At 43.0% G+C, this 23,338-nt stretch overlaps 1 protein-coding gene across 3 annotated transcripts in view; it reads right to left on the reverse strand.

Annotated features, from left to right (window-relative positions):
• Positions 1 to 23,338, reverse strand: part of PRKCH (protein kinase C eta) — a 262,819-nt gene that overhangs the window by 42,934 nt on the left and 196,547 nt on the right. For all 3 annotated transcript variants that reach the window (XM_058429459.1, XM_032179336.2, XM_058429460.1), the window contains 2 exons: positions 10,889 to 11,027; positions 10,013 to 10,201 (listed from right to left, as the gene is read on the reverse strand). In XM_058429459.1, the coding sequence (XP_058285442.1) occupies positions 10,013 to 10,201; positions 10,889 to 11,027 (328 nt within the window). The remainder of the gene's footprint in view (positions 1 to 10,012; positions 10,202 to 10,888; positions 11,028 to 23,338) is intronic.

Consider the following 23,338-nt stretch of genomic DNA (forward strand, 5'->3'; position numbering starts at 1 on the left):
ACTCTTTTGTTGCATAGGCATTAAGTGTTCCAAATTCATTGGATATAATCCTTACAGCAACTGTGGTTATTATTCCCATTTTAAAGATTAGGAAACTGAGAAACAGACCCATTTGTAACCTGTCACACAGTTTGGGAGTGCTACAGTCAGGATTTTAACTCAGATCTTTGCTCTCAGTCCCTACACTAGACTTCCTCTTGAGGCTACCAATCGTATTTGGATTCTGGGTTAAGATATTTGGACCGACAGGTGAGGAGAATCATTACACAGTTTACTTTACTTTCTCCTAATAAATGACACTCAGGACTTCACCTGATGAGAATTCACAGCACTTTGTGTGTTTCCTTATGTTGTACTTTGTCGGCTCATGTGACATTCTTTTTCCTCTGATTCTATGGAAGGAGAAGGGCTGAGAAGTACACACAGTGCAGGTGCTAAGTGAAGGCAGAGAAAAGTAACAGGGCTGGAAAAAATCCAAGGCATCCTTCATCCTGACCACCTGGTTTTATTTCAAACTACTGAGGGTCTTTATGCTGGACAAGATAGAAGGACACTTAAAATTTTCAAATACTCAAAGAGCTGTCGGCCAGAAGACGGATTAGACGAGAAATAATTTCAGGGAGAAATAAGTTCAGGGAGTGGAAGTTAAAGGAAGCATATGTAAATATACCATAAGAAAAATTCAAACACATAATGTGGTTGTAATACTCAATACCATTAGGTGATGAGAGGGGCTCCCTGGCAGGAACAGGATTGCGTCATCGAAAACATGTGAAGCAGAGCCGGACTGGCCTGTCCGGTGTCAGGTGGGTGGCGACACCAGCGGCCTCCACAGTCTGTGCCCATATCAAGGGACTCTTTTCTTTCTTCTATTTTTGCATTTATCATTAAAAACTCTGGGAGGAAAAAAAAAGCTGGCATTTTGAAGATTGTCCTTCCCTCAGCTACAGATGCTTTGTTTTCCTTGAGTCTGAAATGGGCTTTTCTTTATTAAAAATAAAGTGAAATAAACTTGCTCAAGCTGATCTCCCTGAGCCAGTGATGGAGGAAGTGGGCATGTGGGTATATTTGAGAATGCTGGCGGGTCAGTGCCTTACCTGGCAGGTTGTAACTGACCAGCATCAGAATATTCTGTGTGATATCTCCAGAGACACACTACACAGTGTACTTTATTTTCTCTTGATGAAACTCAGTACAGTAAATGCCCTATGCTGTTCCTGTAGTGGGCAGGGGCAGTGCTCAAATCTGTGGTGGGTTTGCTGGCTGTGTTTTCCATGCTGTCTGTGATGGAATCCAGCAGCCCTTCATAAGCACATACTCAATTCCTTTCCAAGGCTCCCAACACCCCGCCTTTCCTGGGTTTCATAATCATTATTTCTTCCTTGTATCTTCATTCTGGTCATGGGACAATGTTGATTAACTGTAGGTAAAGGTTAGAGGTGAGTCTCGGAGATGGAAACCCAAGGTCATGCGGTTGTGCCAATGCCCGTTGTTAGACAACATGCTTCTATTCCTGACAAACCAGTCTCATGCAGGTCTGACTGATGAGGCAGATTTCAATGCTCTCCAATGACTTCCAAGTGTTGAGAAAAAGCTGCTGCTACCCTACATGCCCAAGCTATACAAACTACTTTTTTCCAGGTATGATCCCCCAAATGTAGCTACTGAAGAGAAGTGAGTGCTAAACAAAGATTCTCTAGTGGGGACTATGCAATGTCCTTTATCCTCCTCTGATGAAATTGAGGCCAGTACCCTTCTTTATCCTGGATGTGCATTACCTTTGGCATCCAAACCAAATCTAATGACCAACTGCCCCAAATTATCGACCTTTGATAGTTGGCAAGGACAAACAAACAAAAAACAACAAAGTCAAATACTTTTGTTTACAAGAGTTTTTCTAACTTGAAACAAAAAGCTTTTCTGACCCACAGACACTGGTTAGCAAATCTCCACACAGGAAAAGTTTCCATGGTCATTTTACAAAATCTTTGACATCTTTATCTTCCTGGCAGAGATGGAGATAAATGAGACACGCAGCATGAGTACTCTATTAAAATTAAATTTTAAAAAATCCTTCACACTGCTATCAAAATGTAAGGACTTCCAACCTTAGGAAACTTACAATCTAATGAGGGAAAAAGAAGTAGAGAACAAGAACTTTAATAAAATTATATGACTTAAAAAGACCCAAATACAAAATCTCTGGGAAGAGCAGTGTTTTTCTGTTTTCTGCAGACACTGGCCTTGATCTGTGAGCAAATGGTTCCTTTTCTGAAGGGTGTTAACCTCACTAGGGGTTTCGGTAAGAGGCCTGTGGAGCAGCTTCCTTTCCTCAGACAGGCATTCCAGTCCTGGCAACAGACTGCCAGGTTGCATGTTAACCACTCCTCTTACTCAAGGCTCTTTTGATAACTTTCTTTGGATTTCCCCTAACGGTGTTTGAAAAACCAGCCCTAATGATCTGGGGTTGGATCCTCTGCGTTACTCAGGTCCCATTTTTCCCTCCTCTTCCCCAGCCTTCTCCTGGCTGACCACCTTTGCTGGCTTCCTTGGGCATTCCAGCCTCTCCCAGGAGGGGAGTAGGGAAATGGACAGGAAGACAGTCAATGCTCCTGGAATTCACTGCCTGGTGACAGATGTGGGACACACTCAGGGCTAAAAGAGGATCCCTGAATTAACTGTGGTTCTCCCTCCTTTGTGCATAGAGGCAAACAGGATTCCTGCAGACAATGCTCGGAAGATGAAATCTGAGAGGCTGGATGACAGAGAAACCCACATGCATACACACACACTTTATAAAGCTTAGGAACAAAAGCACTTTATAATCTCCTTCTGATGCCAAGTTTACAGTGCTTCCAGAGTCGACAAAGGTGACTCAGGAGAATGCACCCAGCTCCTTTCAGCACTTATTTAGCCCAGCCACCTGTGTGAGCTCAAAGACAAGGGTGCCGACTTCACCTGAGTAGACCCCGCCTGAGCCACGTGATTTCTTGCTGGAGATGATTCGGCAAAGGAGCACTAACCTCTGAGACAAGGCTTCGGTTTCCTGAGCTCTGCTGACTCGCCTGGGACTTCCCTAAGCCCTTCTGGACCTAGATGAGGGCAAAACTCAGCGGAATCTCAGAAGCCCTAAAAAAAGATAGACTTTCTTTTGTCTCATCATTATCAGCATTTTGGGATAATTTAGTCAGCCTAAGAAACCTGATGGCATGGTGACACCAGAAAACAGGTAGTATATATTCCCAAACCAAGTAAAAAAAATTAAGAAATAACAGCTGGAATGCCTTTTATTTTTTTTTTTTACACAAATGTGTGTGTCGTCACATGCCTTTTTTGTGTTAATTTCTGAGGATCCTGCCAGTGTGAATACTCCATTCTCTGCAAGTCGCAGGTGAGGCTGCTTTTGAGGCACGCACACGTTATGTATTGAACAGAAACATTTGAAGCAAAGAAGAGAAAGACAGAAGGGGAAGCAAGAAAAATAGTCTTCCCAGTGTGCTTATTTGGGTGCATATAAAGTTACTTTTAGATGTGCGATTACTGGTTAATGATTTGGGGAATTCTTTTCAAGTAGAAATCCTGGGCTAAAAACTGTGTGTGCTCTAACTATCCCCGCACCCACTGATTCTGCACTCCATGGGAAAAGTTCTCACAAGCAAGTCCTTTGTCCACTACCCACGTCTATAGGAAATGTTTGAACAGCTACACACAAAGAACTCACAAGTCCACAACCTTGGGGGTGTTGTGGGTGGAGAGGGCAGTGGTAAAGGTGATGACAGGGAGGGCCTGTGGGGACAGTAATATTAGATTAGGGGTCAGAAGATGCTGGAGCCTGCCTTGCCAATCACACACTTCTAGAGGAATGCTGGACAGTACACACCCTCCCTAACCCTGCATGTAGGCACTTGCTAACATCACGCCAGATGAAGCCCTGAGGTCTTTAACATCTATAACTCTATGGTATGTAACATAAACAGGTGTCTGACCAGTTTCCCCAGATATAGAATAATAATAATACCTTTCATTTAAAAAGGTAAGAGGGAATTCAACAAGCTTTCCTTCTTAAATAAATCTCCATCTCAGGAAGCCATGGAAAGATGCCCCTCCCACACTAAGATGGTAGAGAGAGGCACTGTGAAGGACTGGCTTGGAGAGCTCAGCTCTTTCTGCCTCTCGGTGGGAAAGGGCAGATCCAGCAGGCCGGGAAAAGATCTCCCAGGGCCCCAAGGAGGCAGCATGGGGCAAAGTCCAACAATGAGGATTCTCTCCTTCTCTGGTCTCTTTTCTGTTAAAAATGCTTCTTTGGGGTACCCTTTGTTACTACCCTGGAGGCTGAAGGACACTTCTTGAGAAGGCATAGAAACTCCTCAGGGATGCTGAAGAAATGAGTTGTGCTAAAACCACTGGTTAATTTTGTCTGTGGCAAAAAATCATCAGGGTGACATAGACTCCCAGGCCAGGAACCTGAGACTCTTACTTGGATTTAAGAGATGTGGCCAGGATCCACAGGGGAGTTTGTATGTGGCTCACATCATTTGCTCTTTCTGTATATTTGTATTGTCAACCATTTCCCCTTCATTTGTGAAGATGGAGATCACTTTTTCTATACAGGTTAGAAATGTTTCTTCATATACACACGCTGAGCTTGTTTGTATAAGACATTCATTTATATGGTGGTTTTAGCAACTTTTCCATTGTGGAAATTTTAGATGACAGTAACACAGACCCTCATGTACTCATCACTCGGCCTTGAGGGTTACTGACACACACCCAGTCTTGTTTCATCTGTTCCTCCCCCCAACTCCTGGATTAATTTGAAAGAAATCCTAGAAGTCACCTAATCAGTAAATACTTCAGTCTGTCGGTCCACTCCTTATACAATAGCCAGGGTGATCTTTTACATATGAAGTAGTGATTGCATCACTCATGCTTGCTTGGAATTCTTCAAAGACTTACGTTGGCACTTCAGATAAAGTCCAGACTCCTTCGTGTGGCCTAGGATGTCCTTTGGGCTCTCACGTTCCCTCAGCTTCCTCCCCTGAAGCTCTCACTGCCCCACCCCTTCGCTCATCACATTCCAACCCTCCTGCCATTGAGCTACTCAAATGGACTGCTCCCTTTCTCAAGGTCTCTGCACACTTTCAAGCCTAATTTCTCTGCAGCTTTTATTAAATGTCATCTCCTCCAGATGGCCTCCTTTGGTGGCCCAGGTCATGTTAGATCTGCCTGTTAAATAAATGCTTTCAAAGAACCTTGGATTTTAATTTTTTTCTCATTAAATTGTAAGTATATAGTTAATGTATAATTGCTCTTTAAAATTTCTTTCTCCCTCCCCACCCCAACTGGACTGTAAATTCCACAAGAGCAGGATCATGTCTGCCTAGCTCATCACTGGATTCCTGGCACCTCGCACAGAACCTGAGTATTGCAGAACCCATGCCTGCTATGCACATATGTGTTGATATAAGCCTATTATATAAATAAACAGATCAATATCTATTTGGCTATTTACACCCCACCTATGTGTCTTTGGTAAAGATTTAAAAGCTCCTGGAAAAATAAAAATACAATTTCCTTAGGAATAAAAGCCTACCACAGCCTAGTGTAAAATTAAGCACTTAATAACCTTGATGATGTTGCTGAACTGTTCAAGGAGAAGATGAGGATAATGACATCTCTAAGTGTGTTGTGAAATTACTACTCACAAGTGAGCAATACTAATCACTCTTGTATCGTGCATTCCACTTGGAAAACGCTTTCATGTATACTGCCTTATTTGAAGTGGGCACTGTAGGTGTTATTATCACACCTTTACAGACTGAAAACCAGTGGCAGAAGTCAAATGAGGTCTAGGGTGTGTTGTTTCCATTCTAATATGTAAAGCCCCTTCATCTCTCTGGGCCTCAGTTTCCTCATCTACAGATGAGGAAATGTGGACAAAATATTTTTAAACTATTTCCAGCTCTACAATTCTGTGTTTATGCTTCTAATGATCACAAAGCTCTATAAAATTAAGGGCAAAGACAAATAATTACAGTTCAAAACTTAGCACTCATGATTTCCCTACTGTTTTTAGAACTATGCAAATCACCATCCAATGGATTCAACTATTCACACGAGGAACTCTTGAAGTCACCAAGCTCCCAGAAAGCCTGATCTTAGGTGGACACAAAATTATGGAAAAAGCCATCAAGTCAATATTGGTAAAGAACACAGTATAGCTTGATCTGGCCCTGTGCAGCCAAATGAATGCTTGTTCAGAGTGCACGTACCACATCTTACTTATCTATTCATCTGTTGATGGACACATGGGTTGCTTCCACCTTCAGGCTATTGTACGTAATGCTGCTATGGACATGGGTGTACAAATATCTATTAGAGTTTCCACTTTTAATTCTTTTGGGCAAATATCCAGAAGTAGGAGTGCTAGATCATATGGGAACTCTGTTTAATTTTCTGAAGAACCTCCCATCATACCATTATCCACACCATTTTACATCCTCATCAGCAGTGCGCAAAGGCCCCAATTGATTTAAGTAATGTGTCAAACGGCCTTTGATGAGTCACAATTTCTCAGTACCTCATGGTTTCCTCATCTATAAAATGAGGGGGTTGGAATGGACAATCTCTAAGTTTTCTTCTGGTAGTAAAATAACTATATTGGCCTAATTAAATCAAGTTGCAATTAGAGCCAGAAAGCAGCCTGAGTGGTTGGCACGGCACACCTTGCTATCTCGAACCCTCCTCCTAATATGACAAATACTTTTTCAGAGATAAGGGCAGACTGTAAAAAAATCATTTCATGCATGCAGCTCTCAGCGGTAATAGTGCAGGACACTTCCTGGGCACGTACCCTGTGCCAAGCACTGCTTCAGGCACCCACACATGTTATCTCACGCCAACCACGCAGTAGCCCTGTGGGTTGTATACCCTACCTGCTGAGGCATGGAAGAATTATGCCATTTGCTCAAGGAAATGGAGAGGAAACTAAGGCATGCAAGAATTATGCCATTTGCCCAAGGTCACACAGCCTATTAGTCAAAGAGCCAAGATCTGCCCCCAGGCAGCTCTGCTCTGGAGGCAGGTTCTTAACCAACCCAATTCTGATGCCTTTCCCTCCTCAGTGTGACTCCTCAAGTCTTCAGTGCTCTGAACATTTCTTTTTTCTCTTTGATCACATTTCTATTTAAATGTCTCAGTCCCCTGCAAAGACTAGCTGAATGTTTTCATCTATACCATTTAAGCTTCTTGTTTTTAGGCATGGAGAATAAAATGTACAAAAAAAAAAAAAATCCCAGAAATCCTCTTAGTGATTTCTTTTTTTTTTAGTAACTTTATCTGACAACATTTAAGTGTTTTTAAGAAAATTACATTGAAGGTACATGCCTTGAAGGAGGAAAAAACAGAATGCTTATTATGTGCCTGGGAAGTTTACCTATATTATTTCATATAATCTGGACAATCACCCTATGGTATGGATTTTATTACCTCTATTTTACAAGCAAGGACACTGAAATGCAGAGAGGCACAGAGGCTCACCAAGGTCACTCAGCCGGAAGGTAACAGGACTGGGAGGCAGGTCGGGCACTGTGAGCCCAGAGCCCCTGCTCCTTCCTATGTGGAAGATACCCAGAGAGAGAGTCGAATGTTATTTAGGACAATGAGTGCTAGACACATGATATGTAACAATCGCAGCTGCTGCCTCCATCAGTGGAGCAGCTGCCATGAGAAAGGAGCTGAAATAAAGAGAAGTGAAGGGACTCGTAGCTTCCCAAAAGTGAACCTACAAGGAGAGAGAACAACTCAGTCTCCACTGGATGCAATTCTCCTTAGGCACCAGAGGCTGTTTCCTCTCGGAGGAAAGACCATGAGGCTATTACTGGATAATGTATTTGCTCGTTAGGAAAAATATCCATATTTACATAAAAGATATAGCTTGAAGTAACTGAGCTCACCTGGTTAAAAAGAAACAGTCGTAAAAATTCCGTATGAATCTTAACCTTGCTTAGTACTTGTCCTAGGTTCTAGGCTAAGGGGATGATACCTAGTTTCAGATTTAGGTGGAAAGCATTCTCTCAAGAGGACTCTGAAACATGAGAATGAGGTTGAGGACTTCTAAAAATGTAAAGACAAAAAATTAGGAATGTCCAACTCAAATGGTGATGTGGCCTCTTAAGATTTCTACTAGACCTGGATTCAAAAGGCATAGGGTATCTATCAGAGAAACACTGATCTGGATTGCTAATCCAGTGTTTATATTAGAGAATATAAAAATTTCTTGAGGCATGGACTGACTTTTATTTCCTACCCTTCATGGTACCAAGCCTAGTGACCAGTGCTGACAACGGGCATTTTTTTATGGCTTGAACCAGTATTTTCATTTGAATTATGAACTCTGGGGTCCTTCATCTAAATATTAAAACTACTAAATCGGCTACAGTAATTGGACTAAATATGTGGAGCATGGAAAACCATTAGTATGATGAAGGTGGCTGTTGCAGGCCACAGAAGGCTGGCATGCTTTTTCACAAAAAGCCAGGTTCTGGGCCATGGAAGTAGGAAAGTGATCATGCAAAGTCCGCCTCCCTCTGCGGCATGATGAGCCTGTGTTATCGTGGTTTATGTTATCAAAATTGGCTGCAGCCAACCTAGGTGAGTATATTTCCCTTCAGGAAGTTAAGAAACTTCATGGCACAAATCCACGAAGACAAGCCCTTCCATATGACTTTTTTTTCCATAAAATTATAAAAGCCATATTTATGGTTTCCTCTAAAATTTCTACTAATATAACAAATGAACTGTTATTACAAAAACATGTTAGATAGGAGACATTTGGTAGAATCCCAAAGTACTGTGCTTTTATTTCTGTGAGATTAGTGCTTTCTCAATTTCAGGAGGGTACTGGCACCTCAGCTTGAGGATTGAGCTATGTGTTATGATTCACTTTGGTAATATTTGCCTCAGAAGGATTTCTGTGATTATTTCTCTTTTAGTGATGTAGAGGATTCTCAGGGCCAATCAAGCCTTCAGCCCCAGCACACAGTGACCCACATAAAAAATATCCTTGAAATGGCACTGATTATAGGGCTAGAAGTTTCTAAAGAGAAACAAGTCTTTCAACAAGATAGCAAATATTTCTCACATTTCGCTTTTGTCTCAAATTACTGAAAGGATATAACTTAAGGATAGTAATTCTTATGCCATAGATACTATCCAACAGAATATAGATTGTTCTGATTTATCCCTTCTTGAAAAACTCATCTTTTATTTGCCTTTATATCCCTTCCGCATATGGCAGGTGAAAGTACATGATTTTGGAGCTCAACTAATGTGGTTGCAGAACTGACCCAAATTACATGTACTTTATTTTCAACATAAAGGCATCCAATACATGTTTTTCCTCAATTCAAAGGCATCCAGCACAGTGCCTTAAATGCACACACAGAAAAGACTTCCTCAGCATGATCCATTACAACATTGCACCTGCAGCCTGGGCGTGGCACCTGGCTTGCATAAGAATAACATGGAGGCAAAAGAGATCTGCAGAGGTTTGGAAAACCTTTCTTCTCCTCTCCCAGCCCTAAGAGAAAGACCCTACCCCTTCATCCTGCTCCTTGAAGATGCCAACAGAAACAAAACTGACATAATAACAGGCTGGGAATGGCATTCACTTGACCCAAAACTCTGGTGTGGCCTGACTGTATGAAGGGGAAACATCACCTCCCCTCAACTAAAGTTATGAAGTGCTGGAAATACTTGCTATTTGGCAAACAAAGTTATCAAGGGCTATTGAAATTGGCCCCAAATAACTATTGCATAAGAGAGAGTCTATTGCATAAGAGAGGGTAACAGCCTGAGAGAACTCTGGTTCTTTGATTCTTCAGATTAGAACAACACAAATTTTAGTTAGAGCTAGTGGTTTACTGGTGGGAGGTACTGGAAGGACATAAGAAGCACATAAAACAAGCTGGTTTGCAATAGATCAGAAGCTAGCTGGGTAAGCCAAACTTACAGATTTTAGGATCCCTGTAGCATCTTCATGGAGCCAGGTAGGATAGACCACCTCGTCATTCAGTATGGCCTCAAAGAGGTCATCTTCGTTCTCTGCCTCAAAAGGCGCGTGACCGCAGAGCATCTCATAGAGCAACACACCCATTGCCCACCAGTCTACTGCAGGCCCATACAGCATTTCCTGGAGGATCTGTGCAAAGGGGGCAGCGTGAGAGGTGGTTCATACATCAGATTAACAAATGTGTTCTTCATAACTAGGGAAATTGATGCATTAGGAAATATCAAAGTTTAAAAAAAAAAAGTCTCCTGTGCTAGCATGCGTATTTCATTCCATTTCTACGGAGTGGTCTGTTTTCCCTGTGGTCAACTCAGAGGTGCCTTCTCATCTAGGTGAACAAATATTTATGGCCTGATTGGGCCACTGTGATGGGCTCGTGCAGATCCCAAACAGAAAGGGTTCTGGAAATATATCAGTGTGGAAAAAAAAGGAGACTGGGTTCACTCACTCATACGGGAAGGATTCAAGGATTCAAGAGCCTTTCTTTAGTTCTGCTAAATGATGCTGGAATTAAATCACTAAGTAGAGACAAAGAGGAAAATAAATAGCCATGAATGGTGTACACTTTGTCTTCATTTAGGGCTAAAGCCCAAAGCAACTGCAAAGTTTACATATTTTTTTTTTTAAACTCAAATTCTTATTAGAGGGACTTAGGCCATTTTCAGCCATCATTCACCCAATCAGCCATAAATGAGTCTGGAGGTGTTGGCTTTCAATGCTGCCTCCAAAGCTGCAGCGCATAAAAGCAGCCAGTGGCATTTCTGGTCAGAGTTACTGGAGAGCTCAGATTTCAGAGCTGCATCAAGCAGCTGCACTCACCTCTGGAGCGATATAGTCTGGCGTGCCACAGAATGTGGCCGTGGTGACACCATTGCAAATCCCCTCCTTGCACATTCCGAAGTCTGCCAGTTTACAGTGACCCTCGTGGTCCAACAGGACGTTGTCCAGTTTCAGATCTCTGAAAGATACAAAGAGCAGCATGAGATAGGGCAGCCAGACCCCAAACCATCCGCCTCTCAGAATGGGCACACACACACACACACACACACACACACACACACACACACACACACACACACACACACACACACACACACACACACACACACACACACACACAAGTGAGGCCACATGCGGCCGCATGAGCTTCCTGTACACACGTCAAAAGGAACAAACTTCTCTGTGCTATCTGGATGACACATTTAGATCAAGTCTCAGAACTTGCCTCATGGCTCCAAGATGATGGGCCCATTAAGAATGGGCTGACCACAGGAAAATGTAGGCTGTCCTTTAAAAACAGAGGGCAGAATGTGGCTTTTCCAGGCTTTCCACTTACCTCGTACTCAGCCTATCCCCCATCCTCCACTCTAGCACCCATCTCTACCCATCAGAGTCAGAGTGAACACCCATAGGGGAGGTGGCCACTGTGTGCCAGGGGTTGTGACAGGCACTAGGAGTACAGCTGATCTTCATCTGCAAGGAACTCACAGTGTAATGGGAGACAAATATTTGCTAGGCTAGAAGCTCCATGACGGCAGGGATTGTGTTTATGCGGTTCGCCATTATGCCTGGCATAATGTACTTAAGAAATACTTGTTGGCTGGGTGCCTATAATCCCAACACCTTGGGAGGCTGAGGCAGGCAGACTGCTTGAGTTCAGGAGTTTGAAACTAGCCTGGGCAACATGGGCAACATCCCATCTCTACAAAAAATACAAAAATTAGTTGGGCATGGTGGCATGCACCTGTAGTCCCACCTACTTGGGAGGCTGAGGTGGGAGGATCACTTGATCCCAGGAGGTTGAGGCTGCAGTGAGCTGAGCGTGCACCACTGAACTCCAGCCTGGACGATAGGGTGAGACCCTGTCTCTAAAATGAAAAAAGAAGAAAGACTTACTGTGTGTGTGTGTGTGTGTGTGTGTGTGTGTGTGTGTGTGTGTGTGTGTCTAAAACAAATAGATATGTATTTTATATACAGACACAGACACACACACACACACAGACAGGATAGAATGGGAGGTGTGGGGGAGGGGGAACACACAAATTGCTGTATCATCCTAGTGGCATGATGAAGGTATGAACCAAGTGCTATGAGAGAAACATAAGAGAGAACAATTCCTTCCAGTGGGAGGAGAGAGAGACAGCCTCACAGCAGAAGCAGAAATTGAGCTGGGTCTGAAAGCATGAGTCAGTCTCCCAGGGAGAGATGGGGGAGTGAGAAGGCCGCCATGGACAGGCGGATGGGGCAGGGACACGGCAGCAAGCCCAGCGGTATGGCTGTGCAGGTGGACTCAGAGAACCCTGGGCATGGTGGAGGAGGCTGAGGGGCGGGCAGCACAGGACAGAGGAGTGCTGGGGCCATGAAAAAACTCAGGGTTACAGAGGAAAGTTAAGTCCTTCAAACCAGGAAGGGTCCTGAATGCCACACTAAGGAATTTTGATTTTTAGATATTAGGCAAAAGGAACTCATTGATGCTCCCTAATTAAGGGAGTAACAGATTCCTGGCTGGACAAGAAAAGATCAGTTAGGGTAGGCTGAAACTGTCCAGGGAAGAGATGTTAAGACCTGAACCAGGACAGTGATGAATGGAATGGAAAATAAGGAGTCAGTCAGGGGAAAGGAAGTAGGGCTTCGGTGAAAGCAAGATCAGTAATAAGCCTTGATAATCACTTAGAGATAGATGGATAGAGAGAAGCAGCAGAAATGATGACTCCTCGGTTTCTGTCTTAAATCCAGTATGTTTGTGGGGATGTTAACCAGGAAGAGGAAAACCAGAGTGAGAACAGGGTTTGTTTGTGGGTACCCCAGGTGCACAAGAAGCCTAGTAGATTATGCAGACTCTGGTTCAAAGCATTTTCCACCCCTCCTCCAATCCCTAAGAGTGAATTCATGTGGAAGGAAGTGAATATCCAGCAGCAGGATTGTTTGGTAGAGTCCTCAAGGTCAGCAGGAACATGGCCGTGTACTGATAAAGCTGTCTGCAAATAAAAGGCAGTGCTCTCTTAAAACAACCTGCTTCCCAGCACAAGCACCTGGTTCTCCTGTTGCCACCCATACCCCAGGGCACTGTTACAGAGGGAGCGTGGCATTGCTAGCCTCACAGGCACAGTCTAGACTGGACAGAGCAACAGCTTGGCCTTTTGGGTGAGACATTTACACTTTGGTTTTTAAAGGAACAATATGCTCAGAGGCAACCCACATAGGCTGATCAGTGACGAGGAGGCTGCAGGTCACGCGGGGGATGCTAGGTGGCCTGGAGCTTTGTGGTTAACTGCCATCGTGGGAGGCTGCCATGGCCTTGGGCCGCCTGGAGCCCCCCTCGCTGTGGCATCTTCTCAGTGGCTGCAGCTGACTGCTCTTTCTGGAGTGTCATATTCACTGTGGGTTGTGTCAGGGCACTCGAGGTTCTATTTTCCTGCCTCAGTATGAGAATCAAGGTCTGCTGGCCTGCATGGCCCAAGGCAAAAGGTTGGTCTCTGTCCAGCCTGGATCGTGTTGCTGGCTTGGAGGAGGTAGGTGATGACAGAACTGGCATGACTGGTTTCCACACGGTGTCCTGTGAGTTGATACAGCCTGGCCATGCAGGTCTTACAGAAAATGGCCACTAGAAAATGCCCAGGAATGGAAACCAAGTCTGGTATTCCAGAAATCCCCAATAAGTGTGGTTAAAGCAGCAAAGCTTTCATGGCACAGATCAATGGAACGTAGAACAGACTTCTCTGCTCTTAGTAGCAGCCTCCCCGGGTGTCAGGGGCATAAGGCAAAGGCATGCTGAGTACCTGTGCACCCACTTCAGCGAAGCAAGCTTTCTGTGTCTCTAACCCAAACCCAGTCCTGGTTCCAAATCAGCCCTTCTCCATGCAGAATCCCATGTCCCATATAAGTGACTGTTTTCAGTGGGCTGATTTGTGGAAGCTGCTTCCTCCCCTTGCCCCACCACACACATACCATATGAGCACAGCCAATTTAACCTATAAAAGGTTGCAATCGTAGCAGCGCAGGACGGGAGCAGGGGTGAGGATGGTCGTGGTCCTGTCCAGTGAAGGAGGCCACCACTCTCAGTTCTTCCACAAGTGTTTTCTGACTTGGGAGGCACTATAAGGCCTGGGTGCCTGGCTCCTCTGGGACTGCAGGCACACAGTAGAGAGGCACCTGGCTGAGGTTAGACACACTAGTCTGCAGCCCCAGAAGAGAGCACGGCCGGGGGGACAAAGCCCAAGAGCCCAGCTTTATCGACACTGTGTCCTAGCCTGACAAGCCAGGCCTGTGTGGACCTGAGCCCAGAACACTATCACTCACATTTCCAAACAAGGTCACTGAGTTTCTGAATTTTCCCGAAGCCAGTATGCCTGCTGAAGTCTTGGAAAGGATCTTCTTGGGCAACAGAAACAAGTGCTAACAGAAATCCACAACGGTCTCAAGCGTTGACCCGCAGTTGCTTAAGAGCTTGTGACTAATGTCCCAGGTAAGAGGTCTGACTGCTTATTACTCAGCTGCTGTCATGGGCAGCAGGAATCGTGCGGGGAGAGAAAGTGCTGGGCCATCAGTTTTGTCAGTCAACTATTACAATCAGCTCTGCATGGGGAACTCTTGGGATGCAGCTCTCAGAAGACACAAGTGGGCAAGACAAGGATGTGACTCATCCTGGTCACAGGATGCCCGAGGCCACAAAGGCAGGTTAGACACCTTAATCCTGATTTCAATCTAATTTTAGGCATTCTCAGAACTGCATGAGCTGTAAAGGAAACGCCATGGCTGTTCTCATACCAGATGCTATCTAATAAGACAGACCACTCAAACTGGGATCCCAAGAGGGTTCAATTAAGAGCATAACGTAATTCCAGGCTACCAGTTCTGCCCTCAGCCCAAGTATCTCATACCTGCCCTATGAAGTCTGTCCTGATATCCCCAGACAGTCATAGCAATATCAACTCTGCTCCTAGGTTGCCCAGTTTATATTCTATGATAGCACACCCCACACTGTATTCCAGAAGGTTCTCTCTGTGCACCTGTCTTCCTTCTTAGTAGCTCCAGCATGGTCCTGGCAGGAGGTGCTGACCAAAGGGATAAACAGAAGCATTTCAGACGGACCCCAATGGGACTGCCCTGGCCAACTCGGAGCCTATCTTATTTTTAGGGGATGGAAGGACACTCCATAAACTTTGCTCCAAAGTACTTAAACTTATAAAAAGCCACATGTTTTACGCCTTAAAGACAGACTTGAGAGGGAAAAGAAGAAACCTGAAATCAAAATTTAAATTCTTCTCTTTGGTGAAGCTGGAGAAAGAAAGTGATTTTGAAGGGTCAACTATTAAACAACGAGGACCAAGCAGAACACTTATCCTCGTGCTGGCTTGCATCCAAACGGAAGAGCAGAACACGGAGAGGGTGACTCAAACAAAGCCAAAGATTACAAAGCCATTTACAGTCACGGTCAGCTTCCACTCTAAAGGGAAATCATACTTTTATTTTTTTTTAAAGCAAAAGAAGTCACCCTAAGCCTCCTGACTTCAGTTTGAAATATGCAGAGGTCAGTTTTTGGCTTAGGAGTGCCTCAGCTTCCTATGCCAACATGTAACTCAGCAGCCGAACTTAACAAGGCTACACAATGAAGATTACAAGTTCATATAGGGCAGAGGCTCAAATCCTAAAATGCCAAAACCACAATTACCGGCTTGCCATTCATTAGCTTATTGAGCACCGGTACTTAATAGCTACAGCTTTTGTCATGCAAGCATAGAAGGGTAGAAAGAGTTATTCTATCCTCTGTGCTTGTCTGAAAGCTACATTGTTCTTGCTGGGTAATCAGGGTTACTTAAAATGCCCACAGTAGTTTCAGAGAGAATTCCCAAGTGATTGAAGACAAAGGAGATTCAGAAATTGGATTTATTTTGTTTCCACCATAAGCTATCCTGAGAGTAATAAAACAGACTGACATGAGTCTTACTGCTTAGATCACTAGAATCAGTTACTCTTCCAAAAGAAATAAAGGAAAGCAAGTTGAGAGCTGGTTCCTTGAACAAGAATGAATCTAGGAATAGTTCATAGTTATATGAACTATTTCCAACATATTTTTCAACTTTTATCATGGGAAATTTCAAAACAGACAAAAGTAGGGAGAATGACACAACTCCCATACCGATCACACAGCCTCGGCAGCTGCCAATGCATGTCCAAACATACTCCCTCTCTACATCGTCTCCCTCCCTCCCTGATCCATCTTTTATCAGATTATTTTGAAACAAATCCAAGACATGAACTATCTCATCTATAAACATTTTAATATCTGAATCTAAAAGATAATAATTATTTAATAAAGTACAACTTTGATACCCATTATCATAAAATGCACAGTCAATTTATGATTGTCAGCATACTGCCATTTGTCTGTTGCTCATTTGGGGATGGTGAGTCTGTGGGTCTGTCCAGAAAACCTGGAAAAAAGCTTTTGTGAATAACAAGAATAACAGTGTCTTCAGTGGTTAACATATACTGAATGTTCATCAAATGCTAAGTGCTTTATCTATATTCTTATTTTATCCTCAAAATAACCCTATGAAGTAGGCTCTACCCCAAGATCATATAGCTAGACAAGGGTAAAATCAGGATTCAGATTTACTTCTGCTCACCTCTAAGGCCTGGGCTTGTGACTTACTACACCAAGCCCAATCCCTTCTATGTAGTGGTGTCACTGGCCAATCCTCCTGATAGACTATTTCCCCAAAGGACTTTAATTGAAACAAGAACCACCTGAGAGAATCAATAACTATCCTAAGATGGCACTATAATATAGGGATGTTTATGCATATCACTATGAAATGCATAATTGAAATACTGCAAAGCAAGGTTTTTTTCTTAGCTTGTGCATAAATAGAGTTCAATGGATTTTACACAGTCCTTGAAGATACAGGAATAGGGGAGTGCACAGCAAATCTCTCAAGTGGTCAAATGTGCAGATCATTTGCTGCCTTCCCCTGAGGAGGAGAACTAGCATGTAGGTAAGTGTGAAAAGGGGGCATCTGCCAAGTGAGTGAATGTGGGTTATGATCTTAATTTAGAATAAAACTACTTAGGACTGGCTTGTGTTTTGAGTGTCTGGGTTTATACTTAAAATTTTTTCAAAGCAAGACTGATTGTATTAAATTGGCAAAAAACTTTTGAAAAGTCACTGAATTAGCAAAAGCATAACATTTGGTTTCATTGTGAGTTAGACAGTAGTGCCATTCATGCATCACCTGACATGAGATATCCATCCCTTCACCCACCCAACCGTTCTTTGAGTATTGTCCATGAGCCTGGCCATATGCCAAGATCTTGGGATACAATAGTAAGCAAAGGGGGCACCATCTCTACCCACGAGGGGGTTAATGTCTGGTGGGAGAAGCAGACAGATCACCACACAACTAAATTTACAATGATCAACTGTGATGAGTGCAATGAGGAGAAAACATGGGAATAGATCAAGGGATGGCCTGACCTAGCACTGGGGGAAGATTTCCCAGGAAAGTGACATTTGAACTGAACTGTGAAGATTATTAACCAAGTGAAGAGACAGAAAGAAGGGAAAGTGAGGGTAAGGAGAATTTCAGAAGGAAGGAACAGAGGTGAGGGGGTTCAGTCAAGAAATGAAGACTAGTATGGTTGGAGTCCTGGATGGCGAGAGAAGGGAGCATGGACACAGGAGACAGCATGGACAAGATGAGGCAGGGGCCAGTGAGGATTTCAGTCTTTAGCCCAATAAACCATGGAAAACTCTGACTCAGGAGAGGGATGGCATTAGATTTTTGGTTTTACAAGACTCCATATCAGAGGAGTTGAGAATGAACATGAGGAGATCATTTGGGAAGCTACTAGAGTATCCAGGAGATAAATGATGGTGGCCTGGTATAGGGAGGGTGGTAAGGGAAAGAGAACTAGATGTATCAAGAACTATTGGGGAAAGCAATGGGATTTAGTAATGGAAGGATGTAGGGGATAAAGGGAAGGAGGCATCAGCAAGTTCTGGACCACAGAATTTATTTTGGACAGATTGAGCTACATTTTTTAGACATACAATTGGAGATATTTAATAAGCAGCTGAATACACATGGCTAGATGTCAAAGGGAAGGCTGGATTGGAGCTATAAATCTGAGAGTCATTACCTGGGTGTGGATGAGTTCACCTCAGGAGAAGCAACGAAATGAGGAGAGAGCCTGGGACTGAGCCTTGGGAAGAGGATCTCCTGAGGCCAAGATCTCTGGTCTTTTTTACACTGAGACTACAAAAACTAGTGACAAATTAAACTCAGAGTAGGGTAGCAGAGCTGTGTGCCTAGAGAGTGGGGCCCAAATCTGTTGCCTCCATATGGGCCATCTATAGTCCAGGTAAGCTTTAAAAAGATTAAGGCCAGGCCCAGTGGCTTACGCCTGAATCTTAGCACTTTGGAAGGCCGAAGCGGGAAGATCACTTGAGCCTGGGAGGTCAAGGCTGCAGTGAGCTATGATCACACCACTGCACTCCAGCCTGGGTGACAGAGTGAAATTCTATCTTAAAAAATTAATTAATTAATAAAATAAAAAGATTAGAAAAACATCAATCTTGTACATTCAGAATCACCCAATGAATTCTTTTCAGGTTAAATTCTCAATCTCTGCTATGTGATGTGATACTCTTGTGAGTGTAAAATTAAGAATCTTATTTTACAAAGATATTGGTTGCTGCATCATATATAATTTGAAAAAAAGCTAAATTATGTATCAACCATGGAATGGCTAAATAAATTACGGTATTTCTACGACAGAATCTTATGAAAGCTGCTAAATTTTTATGAAGGACTAAAAATGTAAGGAAATGTTTGTAACAGAATTTTTAAATGTTATTTGAAAATGGTTTTTTTGATTATAAAAGTAATATTTTCATTATATAAAATTAATCATTCCTGAAAAAAGTATAGAGAAAATGATGATGAGTTCAGTCTTCCAACTTTTCTTCTCAATGCTACACTAACACAATATTATAGAGTAACATACTTTTCTCACTTAACAATTGTCTTGGACATATTTATACCTCCTATGCCTCTGGCTCATTCTCTATAATGGCTGCATAAAATTCCATTATAAAAATGTACCACAATTTAACCAGTTCCTCTATATAAACATTTGGGTTGTTTTAAATTTTTTGCAACTTCAAACAATGGAGTAATGAACATGATTTGCACACTTGTAGGAGTGTTTATTTAGCATACATTTTTTTAGAAGTGGAAATGCCATATCAAAGGGCATAAATATTTAAAATTTAAACAGATGTAGAGAAACTGTCTTCCAAAAGGGTTGCATCAATTTATATTCCCACCAGTAGCACATGAAAGTGTCAATGTTTTGGCTTCCTTGTTCAGGCTAGATGGAATCATCCTTCTAATTCCTGCCAAACTGCCAGTGAAAAATGAGCTCATTGTTTCATTTCTTGACTATTAATGCGATTAAGCTTTAAGAAGAATATATGTTTAATGGCCATTTGAATTTTTTCTTGCCTATTCACATGGTTTAACCATTTAAAAACTTGAGTTGTTTATCTTTTTGATTATGTTTTAAGAAGCTCATATTATGGAATAGTAATAATTTTTTATATTGGTTGTATGGGTTGTAAATATTATTGCCTGGTTGAAGTTTTGTTTTAATATAGTCCAGTTATCAATCTTTCCTTCATAGCGTCTGGGTTTCATGACTTACTTATAGGCTGATACAATTCTAAGTGAAAGAACAGGATACGAAATTATATTTTCAATATTCTCTTAATTTTGTTACAACTGTGATGGAGAGGGATAAAGAAAAGGAGGAAAGACAGGAGGAAAAAGGAGGAAAGACAGCAGGAAAAAGGAGATGAGGAAAAACATAAAAGTCTATTTCTGGGTGTTATGTTTATGAGTGATTTTTATTTTCTGTTTTGGATTTTCTAAATTTCCTACAGGAATCATGTATTACTTTGTTAACCAGGAAAAAGTCATTAAAATGTGTTTACATATTCTAGCTTTAATCCTTTTTTTTTTTTTTGGTTTCTGTAGTATTTAAGGCCATAATTCCCAAGGAAGATGTGCAGGGAAAAGGACCCATTGGTCGGAGTGAAAAGGATTTCTTTTGGAACCCAGGCTCCAAGGGAATGTTGGAAAAAAACATCTTATTTGCTTAGAGAACCTGCACATTTGTAGACTTAGAATTGAACTTGTTGCCGTCAGCTCATTTTTTTTTTCACCACAGAAATTACTTAGTGTCTACTAAGTGTCTATGATTGTCGTGGATGGCATTTATATTTTCAATAGCCCCACAATATGTCCCTGAAGTCTGAACGAACTTAAGTATGAAAATGAATTTCCTACTAAAAGCAGCAGCATTCCTAATTATTAAATGAGGTGCTTATGCCATTTCTCCTCACAGACACTTAATCTGGTGTTCCTGAGGCTGACCTATTGGAATATCTGCTGAAGACCACGTATATGAGATGTGAACATTCATCATTATGAGGCTGAATGCAAAATACTTCATTTTATAATGAAGAAAGTCAGTAAAACAATTTCCGCCCAGAAAGTGTTGCCAAGCCTCTTCTGAGGCTCTTCCCCACTACCGCCTCATACCTCCTCCCAGCACCTACTTGGGATGAGAAATGACAAAAATGACTCCTATTTGAATCTGGTTATTTCACCCTCTTTAAAACAGGGCCAGGGTGGGAGGATTGCTTGAGGCTAGGAGATTGGGACCATCCCAGGCAACATAGTGAGACCGTGTCTCTACAAAAATTTTATTTATTTATGTATTTATTTATTCATTCATTCATAATCTCATTCTGTAGCCCAGGCTGGAGTGCAGCAGCATAGCTCACTGCAGCCACGACCTTCTGTGCCCAAGCGATCCCCTCACCTCGGCCTCCAAGTAGTTGGCACTCCAGGCACACACCACCACACCTGGCTAATTTTTAAATTTTTTGTACAGATAGGGTCTCACTATATTGCCCAGGCTGGTCCCAAACTCTTAGGCTCAAGTGATCCTCCCTCCTCAGCCTTCCAAAGTGCTGGGATTGCAGGTGTGAGCCATTGTGTCCAGCTATATAAAATTTTTTTTAAAACTTAGCCAGGTATGGTGGCACACTCCTGTAGGTCCAGCTACTTGGGAGGCTGGGGTGAGAGGATTGCTTGAGCCCAGGGGTTGGAGGCTACACTGAGCTATGTTTGTGCTACTGCACTCCAGCATGGGCAGCAGGGCAAGATCCTGTCTCAAAAAACAATAATGAAACAAAGAAACAAACAGGGCACAGACTCACAAACTAATTCCCATAGACTAGGTGTTGGTCTTCATCCTGTTCTGGGTGTTTGATGCCCTTGACATGTAGGCAGTATGTTCCCACCATCACCACTGCAGATACACAGGACCAACTTAACTTGAGCAAAGGGACTCAGAGATTTCCCCTCACTTTGTCTCATGGTAGAAAAAATATACCCAAAAAACCCCCATTCGCTGACTCTCTGGACAAATACAAGAGGAAATGAGTTTGATAAACATCCTCAGTGTACCAATCATACATCTCCTTAGGACCATCAAATAAATGAGCCATCAAGCTGACAGCTGAGCCTCATAATTTTTTTTTCTTTTTATTTTTTTTTTGCATTCCACATCACCTATCACTATCCCACCCAGGAGAGCTGAAATTCCCTGGCTGAAGCGGTGCAAATTTATTTAGCAGCTCCTGACAGTACTTTTATTTTGTGGTTGCCAAGAAAACCTCTCTCACGGACTCTCCTTGCCAAAATGCTCAGACATGATACCTGGCAGCGGGTCAGCTTATAGATGCACTCAGTGATGAAACATAGGAAGGCCAGAGGACTTCAGGCAAAGACACCAGGAGACAACAGAACTTTGGTGGCTAAGGGTCTCCTGACCATAGGGCCTTGCTCTGATAACACATACTGGATGCTGCAGCCAACAGTACACTTGGACCTGACAGTCCAAGGGGGCATAAAACAGCCAACAAGCCAAATCTCTTCCCCAGTGCAGACAGCCAAGCGCAGCTGACCCACAGAAACCACTGGGCCGGCTTTGCTTCCTGGAGGCAGAATCCAACAAGGAAATGAAGGTTTTCTGATAGCCAGTCACTCAAGGGCAGGAGGACAAACAGGATCAAAAGCCACGGCAGATTCTGAGAGCCACCAGCCAGGAACAGGATAGGTATGAAGGACCCCTTACTGGCTGGCTGCCTGCAGGGAATGTGCATGAAGATGACAGAATGGTTTTGAATGAGGAGAAATCAGAAATCAGTTCCCTCTTTAACATTAATATCTTAGTCACAATCAGGGGTGGCTGTGGCACAGAATAAGGATGGGCAAGGACAGATGGGTCCTGCTAGCTTTATGTTGGACACATGGCACGAAGATCAACAAACGAGTTCATACAGTGAAACTATTAAATGTTTCAGGGCACACAGTGCTAGGTAAATGCTAGCCATTATCAGCACTGTCACTGTGGCCGTTATTAAATGGATAATGCTATGGCTGTCATCCTCAGGAAGGTAAGCCAGACACCTGAGCTGTCATACAAATACACAGAGCAAAGAGTAATCAGACGTCTTAGCCTGTCTGCCCATCCTGGTCCCCTCTAATGGAAACAGCGCCATTCTTACTAGAGGAACACAGACTCTATCAGCACTGAGGCTAGTTCCTCGAAGACATTCGATTGTCAGAAAATAGCAATGTCCTTGCTTTGCCAGCGTTGGAACTTTTCTTCGACTTGGGAAAAGCAAGCAGTGAAAGTTGCAGCCATTTGCTGTCCCAGTGCACGGCCTTGCATAAAGTGTGAAAAGAGAGGTGGTGATGAGGAATGCTTTACGACAGGAAAGAGCAGAATTTACGGGACTAACCTCAGGAGGGATGTGCAGGCTCTTTTGGCAATTGGCTAAATGCAAACTGTTGCCAGCATTAGTAACGCCTTACGCAATATCAGAGGGGAGGCAGCCTGCCCACTACAATCAGTACCGTGGCCACCTCAGCAGGTCTCATCTGGTTCCCTGCTATCCCCGTTAGAGATTAAACCTGAGCCATCTAAACAGAAACCTCTGAAAAACACAAGAGGACACTTGTACTTCAGAACCACTCACAGGCTCTTGGAATTAAAAACATACCTCACGTTTTACTTCTAGATTATAGATGATATTGCTTGGTTCTCTAATTATGTTTTGCATAAAAGGCTTTGCTTCTCCCAACTGGATTACAAACTCTAAGGTCAGGTCTGGAATATTTCTCATATCAT

This window comes from Hylobates moloch, unplaced genomic scaffold (assembly GCF_009828535.3).
Source record: "Hylobates moloch isolate HMO894 unplaced genomic scaffold, HMol_V3 SCAFFOLD_16, whole genome shotgun sequence".
NCBI lineage: Eukaryota > Metazoa > Chordata > Mammalia > Primates > Hylobatidae > Hylobates > Hylobates moloch.